This window comes from Lepisma saccharinum, chromosome 1 (assembly GCF_977018435.1).
Source record: "Lepisma saccharinum chromosome 1, izLepSacc3.1, whole genome shotgun sequence".
Lineage (NCBI taxonomy): Eukaryota > Metazoa > Arthropoda > Insecta > Zygentoma > Lepismatidae > Lepisma > Lepisma saccharinum.
The window spans coordinates 22,210,923-22,238,320 of NC_139229.1; the positions used below are offsets into that span (position 1 = coordinate 22,210,923).

Sequence of the window (27,398 nt, forward strand, 5' to 3'; positions counted from 1 at the left end):
GAACGAAGTGAAAGGCAATATGGTTAATTAACGTTACATAGGAATGTAACAAAATGTAAACCACTGTAGCGGAACGGAACAAAATGCAGTTGGGTACATACCATCTGCATAAGGAACGTAAATAAATTCAGTATGGTAGATGTTAACGTTACAAGGAAAGAACAATTCACAAATGTTTGCTAGTAACGTTATAGGTGCGTGACAAATATAATCTATTAAACATCAAGGAAGAAAAAGGAATAGCCCAAATCTCTTGCCATTCATTGGAACATTGCGAAAAATAACTCAGTATATTGTGTGGGATTAATGTTTCGTTAAAAATATGGTTGTTTGTAAATTAATGAATTTCCACCAGGGTTGTTAAAGGATCAGGAATTTTAAATCAATTCAATTCAGGTTCAGCAGGGAATATTAGCAAGCATAAATGGATCTGGACCGTAAAGAGCCTTTTTATGTTTAAGGTATTTAAATAAGTTCCAGGAACCTTTTTTCTGGATCAATTGAAATACGGCACAGGGTCCTTCGTTCCGGATCAATTTAAAGACGGTCTAAGTTCCATATTTGAAATGAAACAATACGCAACTTGGACCGAATTTACACTGTGATAGAACAGGTTCCGGTATTGTTGCGGAACCCAATAGAACCCATTAGTTGATGGGTTCGTGGACGTTTAAAAACCCTGATTTGAAAATTACATTTTTGGCTCGAAATTGAATAAACCTTCCATGTAGTGTAGAAATGAGTAGCCATAGGCGTGCGCACGAAGTCCAAAGGGGGGGTTAATGCCCCGCCCTAATCATGGACGTCTGCAGATATTTTCGACGGAGGGAGAAGCGAGGTATTTTTCCATGGGGCATATTACCCCGATAATAGTGTTGCCCCCTCAAGAAACACCACTTGAATTCGAAATTATCGCATTCCTGCATACCCATTATAATAATTAATGTAAATTACTATGACTGGAATCAAATTATACGTGTGAAATATATACTTTTAGCTGACATTCGTTTTCTAAAGGAGAGAGGTGGCCATCCGCACCCCCCTTTCAGATTTCCATGCCCCTATATTATTATACTTTAATCCAGAAATTTAGGGGAGAGGAATTTTATCGCCGGTTATTAAACTATATTATGCTCTTGAAGAAAATGAAGTATTTTTAAGCCAATGAAAGTTCACAAAACAACTACGGCTAAAGAAGGTGCAGTGGCGCAACCACAGGGGGGGGGGGAGATTGGGCCTCAACCTTGGACGGAAATCAATTCTAAGGGGTAAGGTTGCAAACATTGAACTATGGAAAGAAAGGTTGCAGAATCTAAGAGTTGCAGGACAAAACGATACTAAAGACGGATTTAGTTTTCACGTCTTTCGTGCATTATTTCTTCCAGACGGTCAAGAGCATCTGCAAGGAGGCACAGAAGGGCAATTGCCCCCTTTCGATTTATATCTTTATACAAATGTAAATAAAGTTATATAAAATTGTCTAGCTCGTTTCGCTCGCAATATCTGCTTTTCTTACAGTCTTGTCAATTTCAAACCCTTAGCTATAGTGGAACCATGAGCAAAACAACCTGCGCAGACCCACGACTCCTGTACACCATACTCCCGCTTGTAGGGGAGGGGGAGAGTGGACCATGCTTCCTTATGGCCCGAGGTGGAGGGAAGAAGGGAAAGCTGCGCGGGGACTTTTCGTCCCAAGGTTTTTTTCCTTGTGGTCGATGTATAGGGGACGGCGGCAGTCAGCCCTGGACGCCGAACGATGTAAATAGAAAAAAAAATGTAAAAGAGAATGTCATGGGCCTCCATGATTTTTTTGCGCCATATTAAATCAATATTGTTTTCAGTTTGCAAAAATTTGGATCTAAAAGTTTTCTTGATCGCTTCGCTAGCAATTTATTTTCTGTAATGCATTGTAAATTACCAGAGGGAGAAGTAACAAGAAGTAAGTACGTCAGACTATTACAAACAGTTGAGTCTTAAATGTATGAACAATTGTTTGGGGGAGAAGAAGCGCACACATTTCAGAGGCATATTTTTTGTTGTTTGTTGTGGGGCGAATGAATTCATTATGTAATGTATTAATATAGGCTATATAAATTGTGTACGTATAATAATAGTGCCATTATTACTACTATTATTAATAGTTTATCCAAGTACTCCCCCCGTAGACAAGAATTTGTGGTTACTCCTCTGAGGGGGTGCATCATTTTCTATGTAATTGAAAACTATCGCGCTTCGTTCTCTGGCAAATTTCTTAAAAATAAAAGTAAGGACATTTTGAACAGGACACTTAATAACATAATGGCGATGTCTTCCATTCCTAACTCCCAGGTGTGGGCAGACGTTGTAACATGCACTTTTAGTGACCATTGATTTCTACCATAAATTGCTACTACTAGATAGTGAACATAGAAGTGCATGTTTGGACACACGCCAGAGATTGTGCTTATGGCAATGGTCATCGTTAGTGCTCGAAAGTTGATGTGTGTGTGTGTTCAGTAGACTTTTCAGCTATGCAATTGCGGGCGCGCACTTATGTGTGTGTAACAAATTTACTTTGTTTTTATATAGTCTTGTGCAACGTACGCATACTGTACTTTAGCGAGGACAAGAATTTACATGACCCCAACTCAGCCATGCAAAAATTAAACTTTGATAGTTATTGGAGCCCATTTTAATATTACAATTGTGGGTTCAGTATTTTTGAGGTATCGATAAGACATGTGGAACGACTGATTCTAACAAAATGAGTCAAGTTCAAAAGATATGTGGATGCTATTTGTCATCTCCATTTACATTCCATGCTGTTACACGGGATGATTTGGTAGTAGAGTGATCGACTATTCGGTTTCCATTCTTCAAAAACTCATTGTCCAGAACATTAGAAAGTAACATGCTGATTTGGATACACACACAGGCAGACACGTGCGTCCATCAAGGTAATTAATGTACATTAATTTGCATTTGCGTGCGTCTTTTGATAATTTATCAGATTCCATGCAATAATTACTTAGACAAGATAATGACAATGATGTTGCCATTTTTTGATATTTTATTAAGAGAATTTTATAACAAGAGAACTAAACTTAACCTTAGGAAGTAGCGTGTTTGAAAAACAAGAATTGATTTTAGGTTACATATTAGGAGGCTAACAGTAACGTCTGTTATTGAGTGGTGTTCCTGAGTAATTTGCTCTAAATGTTACATTTTGAGGTACATTCTAAAATGGCTGTCAAATTTATCATAAAAAATCTAAAAATTTACACTAATCTCTCACAAAGAAATAGATATCATGGGAATTAATACAATAAAAAAAAATTAGGATTTGTTCACCAACCAAGGAATAACAATATTTGCCATATATTCAACTCCCTACAACATCGAAGCTCAAATTTTGTTAAAAAAATGTAAATATACATATATTTAAAGTATGCATTCGTACTGTATAAGCATAAGAATAGAACGGAGGTTCTGAAAAGTATATATTGAAACAGTTTTTAAAATTTTGTTGAATATCTTTATTATTCTCTTAATCATTCCAAGGTAAATTCTAAAACAAGGAAAAAAAAGACCTTATTACTTAAAAAACTAGAGAAATTTTGTATCTTTCAAAACAAAGCAAATACACTGTCATTTCCTTCAGGTGTCAATTTAAAACTAAACAGAATTCCACAAATTTGACATGAATAAAAATATATTTCATACTCTTGTATAACATCAGTATATCTGTGCAATTTTGTGAACAGGTAAGACAGCTACTCAAAACTAAATGTATTAATTACTAGGAAACATTAAACAAGTACGAGCAAAATTGTTCTTTTAATTAAATTACTTCTTATGGAACCTCTGAAAAGATTTTCTTTGGTTACAGCTACTTATGTATAATGAACTATAAGATCACAAAAAAAATCAAGTAATTATATACATTATTAATCTAGACAGTAATATTCCCCACATTTTCAACATGTTGTACAAGATCTTTCTGTGGTGTATCATTGGATTCCACAAAGTTTGCTACAATGTTTGTAGTCAATTCTGTGCTGCTATTTCTGAGATTGCTTTTTAATGAAGATTTAGTTAGATTTTTTTTTCATGAAAATATAATTATTTCTAATAACAAGTATGTCATCAATAATTTCGGTTGCCATATTACACCTGAGTGGGTTTAGTATGAATTTCAGAGATGAAAAGAGTCTCTCGACACTAACTTGTGTTGCAGGAGTAGAGAGAACAATACAAGCCAAAATGTACAATTGGGGACAACTTGATTTTCTAATTTCCCAGAAATTTAGAACATTTTCAGTCCTTTTCAGTCTTCGAGTTGAAACAAAGTAAGTGTCCAATAATGACGCAATATTAAACTTTGGTGCAGATATGGTATTCCGCCGCAATAAATCTTGTTTCTTTAAGTAGTTTGTGACATGGTCACTGTCATCATCTTCAGTGCTGGAATCTTCTTGTTTCTTTACCTCTCCACACACTGATAAGGATTTCATGTGTTCAAGTCTTAACCACAACTTCTGGAGATACACCTTCGCCACATGGATGTTTTCTTCACTTAAAACAGAAAAGTACCTGGGATCCATGTAAATAGAAGCAAGAAATCCTGGATACTCAAATAATGATGGAAGTCTCTCTTCGTTATTGACATATAATGCTTGTTTTTCTCGTTTGTCCATGCCCTCTACTATGTGGCGTGCAAGGTCTGTGTTGATTGTTGATGTTTTAAGGCGACACTCCAGCCATATCCCGTAGAAGTCGCCAAGTAGAAGCTGTTCTTCTTGCAGCCTCTTTGTGGCTACTTTGGCTGGTTCCAGTGACGTCAAAATAGCCTCAATGTATATCCAGTCTTCTTGCTTTATTTTAACTTGCTCTTGATAGTAATCCCCTATGAACTTTTTAAGTGTAAAAAGTGACTGGAGCATATCATTTGTGCTGTTCCATCTTGTCGGGACATCAAGGGATGGTACCGGCAGTGATTCTGCATTCAATTGACGCCGTGCTGTAGGCGATCGTAAGACACGGCATGCTGCTTGACATGTCACAATAATATCCTTAACTTCAGGAATGGAATTGAGAGCATCATTCACGACTAAATGAAGAGTATGCGACGCGCAACGAACGGATTGGAGACGATAATCTTTACTCGTCAATTCCATTTCAATATCTTCATCTTCGTAAGTGTCTTGAGAAATATTAGACATCTTTGTTTCTTGATCTTCCCCAATAAGTTTCCCGGCTTTAATCATGTTTGCTCCAGTGTCTGTAGTTAAACTATATATATTCTCCACGGGCACATTATACTTATCCAGAATGTTCAACAATTCGTAACGCAAATTGCTACCTGTTTGAGACACAAATAACTCTTGAACTGACAAAGTACGCAATTGGAGAGCCCCATTTACAACAAACTGGACGTTGACACCAAAGAATGATCGTCCATTTTTCGAAGTAGAATCAACTTTTAGATGTATCAATTTTCCCTCCATTTCGCCGCGTATTGTTTCTCTGATCTGCTGGGCCTGACTGAATAGCATGTTCCGTACACCTTCCTTGTTCACGATAAACCTGCAGAGAATAAAATTTGCTTTAATCCTTAATTGATAAGTTGTTTCTTGATTTTTGAAATTTTCAAGACATTTGTTTCAAACCCAAAATAGAATTAAAATTCTTAAAAATATTTTTCAAATAGTATGAATTAATTATATTATCAAGCTTTCATCAACTAGGCAAATGCTACAAATATGAGAAAGCAGAACACTTTTTTGGTGAAAGTGAAAAAGATTGTTATTTAAAACCATAATAGGTTAACCTCTATCAGTGTGTCTAGAAACTAACGCAGCTTGCATGCAATAAACAGTGTTATTTGATGCAATCAACGCTCTTTAGTAAAGTTTGAACTAATGAGGAAGTTATAACACCACCCTCCCTGGTCACAGCACTGGGCTTTGGCAATAGGTCTTTTTGCTTCATTCAGATATACCTAAGGCTGTGAAAAGGATATATGTGACACCTATATTTTTTTTATTTTCTAAAATATATTAACAATAGTATATAGGGGATATCTAAATAAGTTGTACTGCATGCTCAGTTCCATCCAGCACTGGAAAGCTACAGAATGTTAGCATAACCTGTCTCTAGGCATATGGAGTACAGTGAGTTTGTTTTGTCTCTGCGCAGAGTTAGCACGTGATATGGGACAGATGCCGGCATTTTCGTCCCGTAACGTCTAGCATGCAGACAATTATACAGTATTTATATTACATATTCCGACCTAACCTGTGTTATAAGAGTTTAAAACGAACGCACTGTATATGTAACAACTTTGTAAAATTGAGGAAAATTTGACATAATATTTGAAAACTTTATATTAATTAGTTTTGTTTGAGTGTACAAAAGTGTGTTAAATATCATTTGATGAAAAAATGTGTCTCATACATATCAGTCTTCAGAAAATTACTTTTCCAGACAGTTATACTTAGTTTACTTATTCAAAGAGTAACTGTTGCAGTTGAAATTACTCATGATTATGTCAGTGAGTAACTAGTTTTACAGTTATGTGAAAAACTAACTTAACGTAATTGCATTCCTTCTAAACATTGTAAGGATATACAGAACTCTCTACCTTCATTACATGAGGCTGGATTAATAAAATCAATGTATTTGAAGTAACCTGAAATGAATTTCTAAGGAATTCTAACTAAAGAAGGTAGCTGTAACCGTAGCAGAGTTTCATTTTTGCAATAGATGTAACTTTATGACGTTACTTTTACTATTCTTGAAGACAAATTTTTAACTTTAAAATTTGTAGCGTTGGGGGAAAAAGTTAAATTTGGCAACACTGTTTCAACTATGGGCTCCCGCGTAGCCAAATTATTAGTGATTTAACATTTGGCGCTAGCGGTCCAGGGTTAAATTCCTGGTGGGAGCCCTCCAAAATTTCAGTCCTGCCCAGCTACGCGAGGACAGTAGTTGAGCTAGTTAAGGAGTGGGTTCTGTCTTGAAAGCCAGAAATAGCTGCGATGGACTATCCGCGGACCAAGCGTCATCCTTTGAAAAATCAGCTTAGAGTTGTTGGCATTTGAATAATTAGTCTTGTTTGTATACGTCAAATTGATTTAAGGGCCTTTCTCTTAGAGGGGTAGTTTAGCTTCCAACTATTTCTTTTCTGGACGCTTTTGTTTCCTTTTTTTTTCGGAATCTCCTACTAAGGCAAGAAAGCTGGGCTTCGTTCCATTTTGAATTTAGGACATCCACGCTTTGTTGCAATTCGTCATTTCTAGTTGCTCATTAAAACTTCAGTGTTTGGTTTAATCTTGATTGTTGTCATAATATTACAATGCGATGACATACCACAGACATAAAATCCAAAATAAAATTTCTTAAATATTTATTTTCTTGTAATTAATGATCATTGGGTGTGTTCAATTTTTCGCAATAAAATATCCAACAGAAAGTAACTGCAAAAGTAAGTTATTCTTTAAATTGAGTAGCTGCACCGAACCTACTTTTTGAACCAAGCAACTGACTCGAGTAACTTTCCGAACACTGATTAAGACTGTCCGTTACTAACAATGAAAATAATTTCATTCGTATACAATGTGAACATACTAAGGAATACATGTAAAGGACAATCTGACGACATTGATGAAAATACGCACCTGTCAGAAGCTGGCATCGCTTCCAAAAGAGGATTCACTATATCTTGAAATGCTTGGTCATTCATCAGTGAAAAAGGACGTCCGTGCTCCGAGATGAGTCGGATGCAAGACTGCCTGAGGATGTCTGCGGTCATCTTTACATTTAGGAGAATATTGGCTTTCGGATTACTAGAGATAGCATTTCTCATTTTCTTCTTCTGCAGAAATGACAGCTTATCTTGATGCCTCCGCTTGATATGTTTCTCTAGGTTACCACTATGATCTCCCTATAAAGAAAATAGTTTTATTCATACTGAAAGAATTAATATCAAAGTAAAATCTATGTGCGAGTTTGTGTATTCGTACAATATACCCATATACGTAAATATATGGAGACCACTAACTGTCATTATATAACAATATGCTTAATGTATGGAGATTAGTCACAAATTGGAATCCCAGCACTTTTTACGCCTGATTAAAATACTATAGAATACCCTACACATAGTGGACCTTCCCCAATATAAAATACGTCGAAATTCTTGAACATGGGGAAAGCTAGACTACAATGCGTGTGGAGAATTTACAGGACAACGAGCTGGAGGCAACTATAGAGGGGGGCGTGGTGATAAGTGACAGAACAAGACTAATTTGCGGTATAAGCTCGCCTAACTTCTAGATAAACTCTACAGGTTATAGGGAGAAAGTTGTGCTTATGGATTTTGAGATTTTGGGAAAAATTGAAAGTCAATGATTGGGATATGCATTTGAGTTGATTTAGTATATTTTACTTCGCTTTTCTGCCAATTTTGTCTAATTGCGAAGTTGGGGATGAGTGATATGATGAATGGGCACACTTTTGCTCTTTTTACTATAATAATAGAACAAGTAATTTGATTTTGAATTTTAAAAAAAGGATGCAAAGATTGCTCCAATGCAAGAACAATGTGCGTAAAAACTTTGTTCAGTAAAGCCAATTTGTTCAGGCAAATTTGCTTTGAATTTGTAATGCTTAAGTAATGATAAGTAACTTTTGTCAATTCTAGGTAATTTTGAACATTTATAGTAGTTTTCTGAAGATTTTTTGTAGAGTTTGACATTTTATTAATTGAATATCTTTTACCCTTATTTTTCAAATTTTGTCATGTGATAATGTCCTCTTGCTGACTGAAGTAAACCTAGGACACACTGCTTTCAGTATCTTTCAGTTCTTTCAATGAGAGTATAGAGGAGCTTTTCCATGCTGATTTCGATGCATAAGTATTAATTACTAAGCAAATTATCCACCATCGCGTTTGTTCTGTTTTACCCAATGAGAGTTGCGAATTTGAACAAAGCGCCAGACAAGCAACTGAATCTCTACACAAGCATTTATTTCTCAAACACACGCACGATGCAAGAAAAAAAATTAACAAAAGTAATCTTTGTGAATTTCCCACACGATACTTGTGTATCGTACTGTACACGTCTTTACTAGCAGACAATCATTTTTATTTTAGAATCTCCGTCAAGTGTTTATTGATCATATTACTTCAGCTTTATTCTGAAAAGCCATTGCAACTTTTGTCTTCTGTAACAATACAACATAAAATTATTTTTTTAAAAAAATGATTTTAAATCTCACGTATTTGCCAATTCTGCATTAATCTCACTGCTGCTAACAGTGTGTATTACTCCATTTTCCGAACAAGTTGTAGTAAATTTAAACATTTTACACTTATCCATTAAATTTATCAAAAATTAACTCATCAACTGTTAAGGAATTAATAACAAATGATATATTTTTAAAATTTTATTTTTAGGTCATTAATTGCTTCGCCCTGTTATAAACGCTATTTCCTTGATATTAACCAATTACTGCAATTCAATCCTGGACATATTGGACACCCATTCAGAGGTGTGTGTTTTATAAACTACAACCCACGGAAATCTTTCCTGAACCTGATATTTTGTCTTTCCAGTAAAGTCACAATTTGATCTGAAATATTTTCATACGTTCAGTTTTGGCCCGCAACGCCATCAATAAAGCATTTGGTTTCTGACGAAATATAATGTATGTACCAAATGTAAAATTTAACTTACCACTCCATCAAATTGATCAATTTAGTCCAATTTTGCATATACGAATTAAAATAATAAATTTTACTAAACAATTCAAGTGATGGAATAAAGGTCCTACTTGGAATGTTGGAATGTAACCATCCTCCGCAATTTTATATGGATATACTAGCTAATGGATAGTAGGAATTTCCCACGATTGCTCTCTCCACGAAAACAGTCCAGTCAAAGTCTGAGCTTCCCCTTGTCTCCTCCACACCCCTGGTCCTACAGGGTTGCCACACATCTTAGCTGCTCAGTCGACACTTCGCGCGTTGCACAGTGGGATCCATGAGTATTACCGTGCAAATTGTCCATCACCATGTTAGTGCATTTTATTTGACCCAATAAGAGCTTCAAGAATTAAAAGAAAACTCAAAACAAGCTGTTGACAACTTCTGCACCAGTATACATAAAAATCCATCGCTTAAAACACATAGGATGTACGAGAAAAATAACGAAAATAGTCGGACAATTTGCCGAGCAATATTAGTGCATCGCACTGTACGTATGCGGTTGATTGCGTCAGCTGAAATTGTTGCTTATTGGTAGAAGAGGCATATATTTTTGGTAAATAATACAAAATTTCGGTACAATTTTCGGGTTCAAATGCGCTAAATAAAATAAAAATTCGTTGTTATAGCGGTGAAAAATCTGATCAAAAGTGGTGTATAAAATGACAAATTGAATATAATCCTAAATTTGATTAAAAAACTGCACTTATTACACAAAATAAGTATATCCCTTATAGTACATTCGTAGCATATCAGTTCTGTTGGAACGCTACGCATTTATGTAGTTACGAGAGTATTAAGTCTATTCTGTATAAAGGGGTCAATTTATGCTTCTCAAATATTTACAGCAGAATTAATCATTTCTCCGTGAATTACCTAACTCAGGATATTTCAAACTTCAGAAAGTATCGCATCGGTAAATAAACTAATTTTGTGTTTAGGAGTATTTCTTATTTTGCAGATCATTTCGTTACGAAACAGGGTAGGAAAATGCACCTCACCTTTCAGAAACATGAAAAATTAACATTACAGCATGTCATTTCACATTTCGTGTTTTCGTCAAAAACGAAATATGGATGTGTCTACTTACTGGCAAGACTAGGTGAGCGGCGTGACCTTGACTGAACTCTTTTCGTGACTTTAGATTTATAAATTAGCAGTTTGCACCTTTTCATTAAGTAGCCTCCTTCCTTTTTTGTCTTATTTCTACAGAGACTAGTTGAATATCTAGTAAAATGACGCGCTGTATTACAATTACTAATAGTATTACAAATTGTACACAAACATCAAAGAATGAAATACATTAGACACGAGTTTTCTGAAAATTTCTTTTTTTTCACACTTTATACAGACGAAAATCGTGAATGGTAGTGAGCTCGCCCTGTTGAATAGGATGGGATTTCTGAGTGGAATGTTCAATGCAGCATATTGATCAAGATACAACAACTGAATTACGGCGAAGTAGATTAGAAACCCTGCGTGCTCAAGAGCAGCTTCGATAAGGCACCTGAATTGTCTAGAGCTGAACAAGGAAATGGGCGATCTTTATTTCCCAAGGCCATTCCGCAAAACTAATGCCACAAGAAGTTTCCTGTGTGGATTTGTGAGCATGAAATTGTAGGTTGATGATAGTACTACAAGACGTCAAGTGGATTTTTTCAGTTTCGTTATTTTATATCGCTTTGCTACCTATAGAGTTTGAATAACTAATTAATCATTTGATGAGCAGACAAACACAAAGTAGCCGATCCCGTGGCAAATTAATTAGCGTAATACAATGCGAAGTCTAAAGTCTGATTAGAACCTGGACTAGAAGATATTGTCTTTATACCACTTCCATCATCTATCGCATCCTTTATCATCGCGATTAACAGTGGTAGACGCGAAATAAAAATAGAACCTTTGCAAGGACGTCCGAAAGAGGGGCAAGGGGTGGACGACCCCCCTGGAAAATGAAAGTCAACCAAAAATATATATATATATATATATATATATATATATATATATATATATATATATATATATATATATATCACACATATAATGTCATTTCAGCTACAATAATATATGTTAATTATTGCATGAACATAACTTCAAATTAAAGTAATGTTTTTTTTTAAAAGACAACACTTATGGTGTAGGACATGCGCCTTGTTTACCCCCCTGGAAAAAACTACCTTGCTTGCCCTTCCCTGAAAAAAAATGCGGGCGTCCATGAACCATTGGTATCTACTTCGGAGTATAAAGCGTTGTTTCTTCAATGTATAGCGCGGAAGTAGACCGCAACAGCCTCTTATTTGACAGGAAATAGCAACACGAGAATAGGGATTCCTCGTATTTTAGATTTTCTCAAACTAATTTCAAGTATGTGGTGGAAATTCCTTCTATATAGTATGCAAATCGAGGTTTGCAGTTTGAATGGGCGTATTCCTTTTCTCGGTTTTTCCTGGAGACGATATTTTCAATTACTTTGAAGCATTTTGTACCATTTTTTATTTTTATAAGCAATTTCATTAATTATACATATGATAGAATGATCTAAACATGAAACTCATTGTCTCTTCCAATGATTAACAGTTTTCCTTGCCTTTCATTACGCTAGGCCTCTCAGTCGCTATCTTTGTTGTGAACCTAGATTAAGTGTGGGGCTTATCCTCTATGCTTTCATCATACAGCATGGCTGTGGGCTACATGCTTGACATCTTAACACAACTCCTTTCAAATATTTCTCGGGAAACGTATTTCACCTATCGTCCTACGGGAATCAGACGAACGTAACTACAAAAATGCGGTTTTCAGTTTTGTTAAAAAAAAAATCCTCTGAAGGGTATTTGAAGTAAATCGACATTTTTCCACTTCTAATTCTTATCTGTAAGACTGAGTCACGTTTAAGAGTCAGACTTTATGCACAGTAAGGCTAATCGGAACTGAACCTACAGTTTATAAAATTGGATCCGAACCACTGTGTGCCTCCACCGGGTATCGAACCCGGGACCCCTGGAATACAAGGCGACGACGCTACCACTGCGACATCGGGGAAGCCGACCTTCACTTCAAGTATCGCTATCACTTTTTAGTAGTCAAGGAGTATTGCATTCATTTCAATTTGGAGTAAGAGTTCAGCATTCACGTAAATCAGCAAACTTTGAGTTTTAGATACCATGTTCAATAACAACTTATATCGTCACGGCCAACAAAATAATGGCCATGAAAAAATTAGTATCAAGACACCATACTAAAATTGCTGCTTGAAGAACACCGTAAAGACTAAAGTCGTTGCCTGCTCCGTGACTGATCAGCTAAGCTGCTATTTGAAACCCTGGCTAAGGTATGGACGTACCATTGAGTTTGTCCCAATATCTATTCAACCTCAACATAGTAAATAACTGAAGAGGTAGGAAAGCTACGTAAAATTGCCGAAATAGGAAATAAAATACTCCTCTACCCCCCACACATGCATATGCAGCCGAGTTTTGAAATGCCGAAGCAACTATTGCCCACGGTCAGACTATATCAGTTGCTTTCAAACGTTAACATGATGAAATGAACGTTTCTATATGCACCTCCATGCAAATAATTTCATAGAATCCCAAATAAAGTTAAATTAATTAATGTATTGAAACTAGGCATTTGAATTTTCCCAAGGCAAACCTGCAGACATGAAAAGATCTGCCCATAGTCTTCAAGCACCTTTAAATACGCTGGCTCATAGCAGAATGTGATGTGTGAGCAAGAGTGCACTCGTGCACAATCCTACGTGTAATTTACAAACATTAATTATTTTCCATTTCCTTTCGCCTGCATCCTAACATTTTTTTAATCCACGACAATCAGAGCAAAAAGTTTAGTTAGTTTTTTATGATAAGATTGAATTCCTGCAGAAATGAACAGAAACTACTGTGGGACCACAAGGATATAAACCTGAGCAGACTCGCGGCTCGCGTGCACCGTACTCTCGCGTGGAGGAGAGGGGCACAGTAAAGCATGCTTTCTTATAGCCAGAGCTGAATGGAAGAAGGAAAATCTGTGCGTACACTTTTCGGCGTTTTTTTTTCCCTTGTGGTCGCTCTATACGACGTATAACCCCATTGCACTCTAAACTAAGGCTCTCCGACATTTAGACGAGCTGTTTTCAGTTTCCTTTTTCGAGACCACGTTCTCTACGTTGACCCTCACTGGCAGAACAATTGAGAGGAAGAATGTAACTTATAAGATAGAAAACACTTATGATGTTTAAATAGTAATAACACGATCAAGGTGGCTTCGGTCTAGGACGGCTATGAGATTCGACAAGTTAAGATAAGTCCCATCCTGAAATCCTAAATAACGGAATTTACGGCGAGAACTGAAACATTTCAACCTGCCCGAAGATTGCACTTACCTCCTACCCCTCCCTTAAATCGAACACTGCGAATCTGATTGGCTCCATGTAGAAGCAGCTTGTGGCGTATTTGTACACTGCTGAAAAATGCAGAAGCAGAAATAGTTATTTCCGTGGGTTAAAGCAAGATTATATATATATATATATATATATATATATATATATCTTGCTTTAGTATATATATATACTAAAATGACAAAAAGGTAAGTAAAATAACCTAATTCAATTAATCATATACATATACACACCTGAACGATTATCGCCTGCACCATATTACTGAACAAATCCAAAATAAAACTTTATAATCACTCATTCCACTAAATGCCCTTGAGAACTGGAGATAGGTTGTCGTCGTCTTCTTTGTTTGGCACACACCGCCTATTAGCGATTTCTTGCCAGAGGTCCTATTTGGTAGTATTACACTTCTCTTAAGAAAAACACTTGAGGTGTTTTATCAAACTTTCTAGGGTGCACGCAGTGATTCTAATCCATTTCACCAAAAATATACTTTTGTCCCTATGGATTCATGTCTCACCATATGTACGCTTAGATTTATTTATTGATTTATTTATTTCAGATGTTACCCCTAATGAAGTTAAGGAGTTTTCATTTAATGCCCTTGCATTTTCTTTCTTGTCCCCCTCTGCTTTGATACCGAAATGCTCTTTTGTTGTAAAACACACCTACAAATACTTAAAAAAATAATAATTCTAAAACGTATTAGCTAAAAAATACATTTTTCTTGGACTTCTTTATTAGGCACAAATGTGTACACTAAATACATATTCAACAAATACAAAGTGAGATCACTTACCTTTAAGAAGCCGGGTTCGCATCCAGGATAAAACGTTCAATAAATGTTAGTATTAATATCTCCATTTCCTCTCTTCTTTTTCACTTAGAATTCCATCAAATAAACAGGCGTAATTCTGCAATTCCTCATCATTTGACATTTACAATCAGTGAATATGATAACAAAAGTGCTCACATGTCTACAAATGTCTTTATACTTCACTACCTTCGAGACGTTACGTTGTTCACGTCGCAAACAACAGAAAAACGCTTCGCTAAATAGGTAGACTCTCGAATATTTGGCCAGATAAGACGTTTTCATTTTAAGGCATGTCAGACACATTTTAAATGAAGGAACGTTAGAATTTTTTTTAAAAAAATATCTTCGGTATCGTAGATGTGTGATACAAAGTGGAACAATTTTGAAAAAATACAATTTAGTCAGATATTAAATTATGAACGTTGGACTTTACATAGCAGCAACATTAATATTCGGATACACTTAATAAAATAAGGAACAAAGGAAGTAGCTAAAAATGAGTACATAAAAAATATTACGTGGTAGAGTGGCACAGCACGCTACGACGCCAGGGGTTCCGGTTTCGAATCCCGACCTGTGCAGGAGTGTTCTTTGTGATTGTCCCTTCATCAGTTTCACCATTTCGTCGCTCATACTCATCGTTGCTTTCTTAACCGCCAGATTACCATTTCGGATGTACAGACGGGATCAAATGAAATGTACTTCCGTTTTCCTACCAACTCAGAAGCGAGTTGGAAACTCTTCATTGCTCCTGTATAGATAAGAAAGTGGGGGAGGGCAATAGCAGACAAGGCCAGCACGCAAACTTGTTTCCGGCAAAGCGTCTTGTTGGAGTCTTGGCAGTTTGTGGAAGGATTTTGTGTTCCTCCCCCACCCCAACCCCGCCTTTCTCTCTCTCCTTGAGTTTGTGTTTGTGTGTGTGTGTGTGTGTGCGCGCGCGCCGACACCTGTTTCATTTTAAGTTTGACGTATTTTTATTGCATCGACTAATTGCTGTCATGACTGGAAATGAAACAGGTTAGCAATGGAGACATAATGAGGGATCACAAATACAAAAATTCCGGGCATGAGTACTTAGTAGTAGTAAAGGTAAGGTAAAGTTCGTCGTGCGTATAGAACCGTGCCATGAAGGCACATTTAAGGGTTTGTGGCAGTAGGGTGTCGCATATTCTCGAGTTCGGACATTTTGGAGGTCATATGACCAGCACCACGCTCCAGCCGTCTTTACTCCCCAAGGATGTAGAAGAAACGAGAAAATAAAAATGTTTTACATTCTGCGTATGTGACAAGTAATTTTTTGGATATTGTCTTTGAAGTATCTGTTAACATCCTAACCCGCAATTTTGTTTAAGGATAAAACTGGTTGAAGGCCGCGAGTGTTCCTGAGAAGTAATGAACATATCACAGAACGCGCAATAGTTTAGCTCGCGTTTTTCTGAAAAAAAGAAAGAATGATATACAAATCAATTCTACGAATGCTTACGTCATTGTGACCATGGAGTGCATTTTGCACACTAACGAGGATCTGGCGTCATGACATAAGGTCAGTATAATGGTCTGTGGGGTTTGGACTGTGTCCTATCCATTTACGTTTGTAGTTGTCCTTTCACAAATTTCATCTTAACACACCTTTCATACTTATCTTTGTGATTACCCAAAAGTGGAAGAAAAGCGAAATAAAATAAATAAACACATCGATTATTGTGTCCCTGCGTTTTTCAATCTTTCTTCATGACCGAAAATTTATGTTTCACTGATGTAATGCATCACTTTAATCATGTGAATTATTTTCCGTCATCGTTGTGTGCTTAATCATTCCTTAAAGCATAGACTCTAATGCTGTTGTCCTTAGTGTAATTGATCTTATTGTGTGGAAGTTTTGATGTGGACAAAATAATGGTGAAGAATAAATCTCAATTGATTGTTCGAAATTTAAAATATAATAACTCCGAGGTGACGCATATTAACTGTTCTTAGTTCGATGTCAAAGAACGATTTCTCCTATACATTAAGAAGGATTCCGGCCTCCGTGGTAGAGTGGTTAGCACAGCTTGCTTAAACACCGGCTTTGGCATTGTGTTCATTCGGTGTTCATTGTGAGTGTCCCTTCATTAATTTCATCATTTCATCGACCATCCTCATCGTCGCGTTTAGCCAAAAGTGGCACAAGAAGCGAATTAAAATAAAGCAAATCAATCAATCAATCGATCATAGGGTCTCCGGTTTCATAGAGCAGTATGCAAAGCACTTCGTCATGGATGCCCTCAAAATTCAAATAATAATTTGCAACAGAAAACCTGATATTAGAGTATTTTAATAGTTTAGGCATATTAACAATTCACGTCAACCAACAATAAACAATTTATTGATTGATTTTCTTTTATTATACTTCGCTTTTTGTGCCACTTTTGGCTAATTTGCGAAGATCAAACATTCATGGCCAGGCCAGGATTCGAACCCGGAACCCCTGGTTCTGAGATTTCGGCCTGTGTATGGGGTTGGTGGCCATCCACCGTCGTGAGGAAATTGAGGAGCTACAAATTAGTAGCGTGACGCGGCCATGGAAACCTGCAAAGACTGAAGACCACAGATTAGCTGAAGACTTGTCTTGTTAACCACGCGTCACCCCATAATTCCAACCTCGGCAGGTGGAAGTGAAGCCGGCAGTCGGTAGGTAGGACGTGGCCCTCACGGACCGTTGCGTCACGGGTTATTATTATTATTATTATTATTATTATTATTATTATTATTATTATTATTATCATCATCATCTTCAATCAAATAAAGCTTTATCGTTATATATTACCGTATTTCATCGCATAATCGTCGCACCCTGTTTTTCAATCCAAAGAGAGAGAGGAGGGGGGGAAGGCAGAACACAAAATCCTTCCACAAACTGCCAAGACTCCAACATAAAGCTTGCTGGAAACAAGTTTCCGTGGTGGCCTTGTCTGCTACTGCCCTCCCCCACTTTCTTATCTATACAGGAGCAATGAAGAGTTTCCAACTCGCTTCTGAGTTGGTAGGAAAACGGAAGTACATTTCATTTTATCCCGTCTGTAAAGCAGTCCCAATGTCTGCTCCAAGTTGCACAGCTGCTTTCAGAGCCCTTGGTTTGAGAAGGGGGTGGGGGTGAGGAAAGGGTCTTGATTTTTCATACCGAAGCTCCTTCATTTCTTTCTCCCATTTATCTTGGTTGAATTTTCTGAGATACGGAATTTACCTCATTTTGCTTTTCATTACGTTTTATTGCGTTACCCACGGTACGCTTACATGTACTTAACATTTTCAATTTCCTTGCACGTACCGACACCCTTTGGTTAGATACGGCAAATATAAATAGCTGTCGTTCGTCAAATGTTGTTTTTTTGTTTTGTTACCCATTTTTCTCGTACTTCAGTCAGGGATCAATGCAGTTACTCATAACAGATGTAGTCAGGAAGTAGCATGAATTGTTCTTTCCCCGCATTGTAGTTGACCGGTAAAAAACTATGTAACAGTAACAGAAGGCTTTCAAGATTTGTCTGAATATTAAAGTGATCTTTTTTTTCACACCCAAATATAAATAACTAATTTCAGATTTGAAAACGTAACAGGGGTGTAAGGGGTGACCTTCCACGCAGTACATACACCCAATCGTCAAAATCAGTTCCACGTAGTACACCCTGGGCTGCCTTTTGCTGACTAACAAGTCTCTGGCGACTGGCCAGTATAATTCTGTATGTTCTCCTGCTTTTTGTCATGTGTGCTGAGTGCCCCTTTACAGCCTCAGCTTTTAACCTAAGTCAGAATATTTTCATATTTCAGTTATGCGACCTTACAGTTATGTTATTTGTTGTGGTAAGGGGCTGGACCCAGTATAACGTGGCGGGTGCAAAATAGCCTAAGTGCTGAAACACCCAAAATTAAAAAAAAAAGAAAAACGTAACAGGGAATATAGCTTTAATAAATGCGTATAAATATTTCACAATGGATTATATTTATGTACATGTTGTTAATTGTGAAATATTGTGAAGAAATGAAACAAAATGCTACGTTTCGGTTACTAATGTGAGCCACTGTATATGTAATGTTTTTATTTCATTAACAATGTACAATGGTCAAATACAACTTTGCAGACCTCCGTGGCGGAGCGGTTAGCACATCGCAATACGACGCCACAGGTCCCGAGTTCGTATCCCAGCCTATGCATCATTTTCATTTTTCTTTGTGATGTCCTTTCGTCAATTTTGTAATTTCATCACCCATCCTCGTCTTCGCGATTAGCCAAAAGTGGCAGAAAACCAAAGTTAAATATAACAAATCAAAATCAAACATTACTTGGCATGACAAGAATGGATAGGTTATTTTGAAGCTGCTGTTATTAAAAGCAAATTTTATGTAGCTTTCCTAGACAGAAGTTTCAAACACAGAAACTGATTGATTGGATAACACCTGTGGATTCCTACTCGAGCAGAAAATGTATATGTTTCCATTTATTACTTACAACAATAGCAGACTGATTTCCCGCTAAATCAAAGAAAACTTGCATTCACAGTTACAAATTGACGTGTTGAATGATTTCTCTCACTCCAATTCTGCTTAATCGAACAGCACACCACAACGTGGGTCATTAAATATTTGCAACTTACTCTCGAGTTCCTCAACTAAAAATAAATTGACTGCGAAACAAGACCTCGTCTGCGATAACTATATACCACGTTATATGAAGAGTATACGCAAGTTGAAATTCCATCATAATAATTTGAATTCTTCTAGTAGCTACAAACATATTTTTTCATACATATTTTCTTAGCAAAATATGAAGTTCCTCACTTCAACAAGGATAACATATACACAGTATTCCACAAGAGTTTTTAGTTCGAGCTAGTCGTAATATGAATATACACGTCACTTCATTACTTAGTTTAAAAAAAGTGCCAGGCAATGTGAATTCGACGGCATGCCTGAAATTATTTGCAGTATCTCATGTATCAAGGGGGCTTTTTAAGTAAAATGAAGGACACATACCACATGCTTGGGTCAATTGAGAGTAGTAGAAACGTAATTATACTGCATGTTGCAACTGAAACAGTATCCTCGAAGCCGAAGTCGTTGAGTGATCCACTCATAAACTCTCTACCAAACATTTCAAGTTCGAGTAGACACCTGGGCATGAGCGTTTTCTTTGGTAACCATCCCTTCATAGATTTAATATGATCATCATTAATGTTCATAGTCGCGATTATCTACAAGTGGCAGAAAAGCGATACAAGAACAATACAAAAGTAGAAGAAACAAAAGAGGATAAAAGGATGAACTTAGTTAATGATAGGAAGTTTTATAAAATTACTGTTTCTTGAAGAATCTTGTCCTTTGTTCCGATTGTATTTCTCAGTCACACGTTGCTCAATGTCCATGTCGACTGTCGTTCTTACATTCTTGAAAATTACTTTAATGTCTGCCTATGCTCTTCTTTCAAACGTGGTAGGCGCTCTGTCTGTTTCTACACCAAAAAGTTTAATTCATCTCCTGTCCAAAAAGGCACGAATTACTGAAAGTAATTTTCAAAATTGTAAGCAGATGAGGGCCCTTGTAAAATACGTGTACTGTCCTTTTATTCGCTTAGTTTTGAGAATCACTCTCCATACAATTGTTGCCTACTTCAGAGTCCAAAGGCCCTGTCTAGCTACAGACCAGTTGCGCAAACGCGGTTTCATTTGTTTCGTACACAAATTCCATCCTTTATACGTATTTTCTACTTGCTAAAAGCAGCGGCGGCTCAAGGGGGAGAGCCGCCGTGCCATGGCACTACCCTCAGAAGAAATGCATACCTAGCCCCTAGCCCAAGTATTGTTAAATTAATACATTGATAGTTTACAGACAATGAGATTCGAATCTTTCAATCGGTCAAGCTGACGTGACGACCGCCCCAACCACAGACTAGATATGAACCGCCCCAACCTCCTCACTGCATCGCCAGCTGTTTCGTATCCTCGGCGAGGCAGCGGTCGGCGCCACCCAAGAGCTGGCCTAACCAAGTTGAAACGCGTGCAGAGGGTTGGTGAAGTCTCAGCGAGTAACCTTTGCACCATAAGCCGGGAAGAAGGTGGCAGGGGGTGGTGTTAGCCAATGGGGTTAGCCCATAAGACACCAGCCGTGCCCGTTTAGCACAGCGAGGGAACTTTCTCAGTGTTGACACCGTTGCCATCTTCAGAGATAAGTCGCTAAATACGACGGATTTGTACGACCCGTTGGGGAAGTAATTCGTGAAAAAGGTACTATCTACTTTTCTGCCAACATTTGGAGAAACGAACCTAGTATTTTTCCGAAGTTAAATGAACATTTTGATAATAGATAGATGCGCCTAGAGGGCCATCCAGACTTTTTAAAAATATAAAAGTAAAAATTCCTTTGGCATTTCGACAATTTCTTTTTACATCAAATGTAGAATATTTTCAACGTCCAGTTGGAATACGTGTGCATGGGGAAGGAGAAGGTGAGAAGATTTGCTTTCCCTTCCTCTTGTAATTGTGTTTTTAGTGAAGTGTCCTGTAGTGTTTAAAGATAGGTTAGTGAGTGAAGATGAATCGTATTAGTGTGTTATTACTTAAACACACTGTTTTCCACGTTACCAAACAAGGATATACATCTTGGCCAGTGGGGCAACCTCAAGGAGGGGGGCCAAGGCATTGCGGAGGTTTTTTTTCTTCGATTTCTTGATCACGTTGACAGTACCCGCCGGCCGCCACTGGCTAAAAGTGCCTTTCATATCGCCTCAGGGCGTTGTCTACTCGGATGCTTCGTGATCGAAGGTCACGTGTACAAAGTTTCAGATTTTCCGATTTGCGTGGTGCTGCTGCTATCAGTTCGGTTCGCCTTCTCAAGGTCGCGCAGCAAGCAATTATTTTTCGTCTTCCGATAGGAAAAAGCTTGCCTCTCGCTTATGTGGACGAACGCGTGGCACGGATGACTTTTTGGCTCGACCATGGTTGGTCCTTTATGTTTCGTCCTTCAGCATTTTAATCTAAGAACGAATCATTCTCATCGAAAAACATAATGTATTTTTTTTTAATTGATGTAACACATGTAAACCGAGAGCGAGAGATAGATAGATAGATAGAAACGTTTTCCTTCAACAAACGTTTGTTTTCCTATTGTATAAAGTGAACGCACATGTTAAAATTCATCTTGCATAGATATTCAAATTAGAACAAATTCACGTAAAGTGATTAAGTATGCAGAAAAGAAATATATTTGTGATAAATACATAGTTAGTCAGTAAATTCCGATAACCAGAATTCTGTCACGCCGAATGAAACGTTTTGTTTTACAATTTAATGTTTTCACTGACATCCAAAACGAAAATACGTATTATAACTTAATGACTTTCAAGGTGTCAAAATATTGTAATGTTACTATGCTGCCGATCACAATTATGAGAACGCTACGGGTCCCGGGTCCGAATCCCGGCCTGGGCGTGGATGTTTGTGAGTGTGCATTCATCAATTTCATATTGTTATCACCAATCTCCATCTTCGAGAATTAGCCAAAAGTGGCAAAAAAAAAGCGAAGTCAAATAAAGCAAATCAAAATCAAACAATTATGAGACTTCTTCGAAAACGCCTTCGATAACGGTATTTGCTATTCGTAACGGATATGTGTATCACTTTTTCGAAACAGACTTTTGTGGAGGAAAAGAACTGTAACGTTACAAAAGTAACGAGCACAATTATACGAGAGACCTATGTTATTCTCTCCGGAACACGGCATCGGACACGGTATTGCACATCGGAACGTCTGTATGATACCAGCTATAAATAACGTTGTTGCTTTGAAAAAAGGAGTGTAACGTTTTTTCAGTAGTGACCTCAATTAAGTTACTGGTTAATTGTAACGTTACTATCACTTTCCACACACACTAAAGTTACTAGTCAATACGTGACGAACCTCTTTCTTACCCTGTAACGTTACTGGTTGCCGGCAATGGATGTAACGTTAAAGTGTCACGTGAAGACCTACTTCTTTAAAGATCAGTTATGGTTCGGTACCGTTATGCACACCTGTAACGTAATGTTCATATACCTGAGGTAACGTTTCTGTTCACGAAAAAAGTTATTCTGTTTCTGGTTGTAACGTAACGGAAACCGTAATTGAAAATACCGTTCCATTTCGTTACGTTACGACTCCCTGGTTTCAACGCATCACAAGTAGGTATTCCCTATTTTCTATGGATTTAGCTTCAGTTGTATCATATTATGACGATTTGTTTGTGGATTTTATGGCGTTCGACGGTGTTCGACGACGTTCCAGTACAATTTTCACTGCAACTCAGTTTTTCCTACCTCATCCTTTGTAGGTATGCCACGATCTCACGTGATATAACCTATTCACTTTTTTACGAGTTAGGTAACATACATTCACTCCAGTTATGACCTGTCATGAGGATTTTTTTTTTTAGATCTTCTAGACACTAAACTAACCTACGTGGGAACTGTAGAGTAGTATGAAACGGTATGAGCTGGATGCGCCGTTTGACCTACTTTTGATTTTACGATCTTTTACGGACTAAACTAACCTACAGGGAGAAAAAAATGAACAGTAGAGGCTCTGGCAACACTTTTTCACCTTTTACAAATTTTCCTCTTCTTTTCTTCTTACGCTGACCTACTTTTTTTTTACTATCTTTTACGGACTAAACTAACGTACGTATGCATGTTCAAGAGGAAAAAACAGATTTTGACCAAGTGTAACCGTTTTTGGAGATCCGGTCGCCATTTTGAATTTTCAGTCAGGGAGGACAGAGGATGCTAACGCACCAAACCTGAGCTCTCTGTGATCATCTGTTCGGAAGTTACGAGCAATAAAAAAAATGGCAATTGGTGTTTAGGCCACCCCCCCCCCTTGAACTCTAGGTCCACCAAATTTGGTATACGTACTCTGCATCACCAAAATCGACAAGGCCCAGTGGGGAGATTTTTCTATATATTTTATATATTCTATATATCACCTATTTCGAGATATTCGCAATATTAGGTTTTTTTAACATGGGACTTGGATAATTTTCAGAGGGGGTAAATTTGGTTCCATGGAATCTTGGAAAGTTCTTCTTCCAGCACGTATCATAGTAATTTCGAAATTAGTATTCCAATATTTGGGCGTCCATAGTAGAACCTCTTGCTTTACAAGTTGCAGAAGTCGTCTGTACGTTTCTTTTGTTTTTTCTGGCAGTAAGGCATACAAGGCTGGGACAACATCAGTGTACTCATTTCTGATGCCAATATCAACGTGAATTGTATATAACTGAGCAAATTGTCTCAGACAACTTTTGAAAGTCCCATCACCGAAAAACATTGTTCTTGATCGTAAAGATTCCAGATCACCATTGTGTAGCAAATCCTAGAATTCTATTGGTAGATCCATCATCGAAGACTAAGAAATCATTATTTATACTTATCTGGAATTGTAATGTCTTCTCTTTGGTGTGTTAGGCTCGATGCTCCGATACTTGCGTGTCGAATTTTGTACAGCGATGATCGGACCGACGAGAATGCTGGAACTTGGGTGACAAATTCAAGTCCAGCGTCGGAGACTGACGACAACTCCTCCTTAAAAATGGATGGTACCGGCGTCAGTTCTTCACGCGCTCTCTTCTTGCACTGTAGAATACATTTTTGTACTTCAATCTTCTCTACGTCCGGAACACAAGTATGTTCGGTCTTTTTTAGAATGATGTCGTCCTCCCCTCGAGTTACCACACTGCCTTTGCAAGAGATGTTTCCAGATCTGCCTCTACAAAGCCAATATTTGTTGCCATTTTTATACCTAGCTTTGAATCGGAAGAAACGGCCTTCGTGAACTAGAGCAGGGCGACCACGTTCAGTCTTTAAGTAATCCATCTTCTAGCAGGACTCAATCACAAGTGATTAGTCGTCTGAATTTCCATGTAAGTGAAAATCAAATCCAAAAAACAGGTCCATGACAGGTTGAGGGAGGGTAGGGGGAGGATGGGGGGAATCATATCGTTCCATTGCTCCGCGAACCTCACGTACACGTGCATGTTCAAGAGGTGGAATGTCTACCCTATGAGCCACTCCCACTCTAGGTCTCCAGTCAAGAAGACATCCTGAGTTAGGACAACCTCAAATCTTTAGCAAAGCGGTTCACAGAACACATCCCCAATCGAGACAATTTTCAATGGAACTTCCACAGATCCTGAATCGAGACATCCTCAGTGTGGTTGGTATAAATCGGTCTTTGTAGGGCGTTGTCATTTGTGGTGGTATATTATATTTTTTAAAATATAAATATCTTAGAAACCTTTTTTGAATTCTTTAGAGACTATTTTCATAAGATTTATAAATAGGGGACCATATCGTCGATGTGTTCACGAACTGGCGAATATGTCAACAACTCCCCTGCATCACGAACCGGCGAATGTGCAAAATTTGACATTTTGAGTTTTTGACGCTGTATATGTTGGAACAACTTGTACTTTGCTGTCACAAAGTTTCAAGTTTCTATTAAATATTGCTTAGGAGATAAAGATGGACAACGTTTTGACGAATATGAAAGCTAGTATTCTGATAATTTCACGAACCGACGAATATGAAATTCGCCGCTTCGTGGAGAAAAGCATGATATCATTTTAGAATCCATTCAGGATGTGTCAGTTCGACTACATTTTGCCTAACAGATGCCGCTGTAATATAACGTTTTATATTTCCTTTTTTTCATAAGAAATGTAACCCATTTGTAAGATATCAGAAAACATGTAAGGCACAGTTGTTTGTGTTTCTATTGGAACAATGTACAGTCTATATTTTGAGACTTTCAATGAAATTGGCAATCAACTGATTTACTTCTCGCAACGAAATTATTTCGAATGGTTTATAAAAGAAATGCCACTTTTCTTTGATATTATTTTGAAGAATAGCCTTCTAGTGGTGTGGCTCGTTGAGTAATTATTCAGAAGATATGAATAAGGACGTGCTTGTGAAGTGGACTGATGGCAGTACTAACATCGTCAGAAGCCAAGAACTTACACTACCCCATGGAATGAAGAAGTTGCAATATGGAGCGAAAGTAAAAATGTGGTGGGATCCTAAGAAAATTTATTATGAAGGTGTTGTGATCGGGATGGAAGAAGATTCTGAAAGTGGTGATACTGTGGTGTCAGTGCCAAAGAAGAGCTCAGGTGGTGTGATCAATGACTCGAGTGCAGTAGTTAGTGACATTGACAGTTCTTCAGAAACGTTTGCGGATGATGAGGACAAGGATCCTGATTTTCTTATATCTTCCAGTGATAATGAATGGTCCGTACATCCCTCACCGAGGAATGTTCACGCTGTATGTAGTTCCTTGCATTGTGAAGAAGAAATATTTGCTGCATGCGTAACGTGTCAGGATTTGGTTTGTTACAATCACTTCATATTGGATTGCGCCGAGCACAACAGACGTGTTAGTGTACAAGAGAAAAACATCTCTTCGGGATCAAGCCACACAGATTTTAAAGTAGATGGTTCTCAAAAGGAGGATGTTACTCCAGTAAAGCGAAGGGTTTCCGAAAAGGAAAAAGTAAGAAAAAATGTAAAAGCCTGTCGTTCTTTGGGTTATGAGTATGTAAGTGAAAAGAGTCATCAAGTTATTCCTTCTCGCAGATTGCTTCGTCCACGTTGTGAGGCACGGACATGCCAAACAAGAGGATTGAAGTGCAACGATTTTGATGACAACACAAGAATGAAAGTTAATAATGCGTATTATAATTTAGGAAATGTTTCCCGACAACGAGAATGGTTGAGTAAGTTGATCGCTTCCAATGCTCCTGTAAGGTCAACGAAGTCAGAAGACAAAAAGAGGAAGGAAAGAACGCTTCATTATTTTTTACCAGATGACCATAACATAAGACAAAGAGTATGTCGTAAAATGTTTCTTAACACACTGGCAATTGCTGAGAGGCAAGTAAGGACAATGCTAATGAAGTTAAAGAACCAGTGCATGGTAGAAGAAGAAGAGAGAGGTGGACGTCAGACAACGTTAAAAGAAAGAGACGAAAAAATGCGTACAGATATTAAAAAAGCACATAAATATGTTTCCTAGGATGGAATCTCATTTTTGCCGCAGAAGTTCTAGCCAACAGTACTTGTCGTCCAACTTGAGTATTGCAAAGATGTATGAACTATTCAAAAAATAATTTCCAAACAGCTCGGCATGTTACTCCTTATACAGATCAGTTTTTAAATGTATGAAGTTAAAATTTCGTTCTCCAAAAAAAAGATCTTTGTGGTTTGTGTGAGACGTACAACTCATTGAAATCAGCTAATTGTTTATCTAATCATTCTGACTTTATTGAAAAATATAACAGGCACATACAGGAAAAACAGAAGGTGAGGGAAATTAAACGTGCGATGAAAGATACAGCTGTACAAAATCCACAGGAGTTCGTGGCTGCTTGCTTT

General features: G+C 37.5%; 1 protein-coding gene across 1 annotated transcript in view; it reads right to left on the minus strand.

Moving 5' to 3' along the window:
• The window catches only part of LOC145998547 (uncharacterized), a 30,581-nt gene extending 22,789 nt beyond the window's left edge, over positions 1-7,792 (minus strand). Inside the window, exons 1-2 of the mRNA XM_083135007.1 lie at positions 7,659-7,792; positions 4,293-5,565 (exon numbers count right to left, since the gene is read on the minus strand). Of these exons, the coding sequence (XP_082991133.1) occupies positions 4,293-5,565; positions 7,659-7,792 (1,407 nt within the window). The remainder of the gene's footprint in view (positions 1-4,292; positions 5,566-7,658) is intronic.
• Between the last annotated feature and the right edge of the window lie 19,606 nt (positions 7,793-27,398).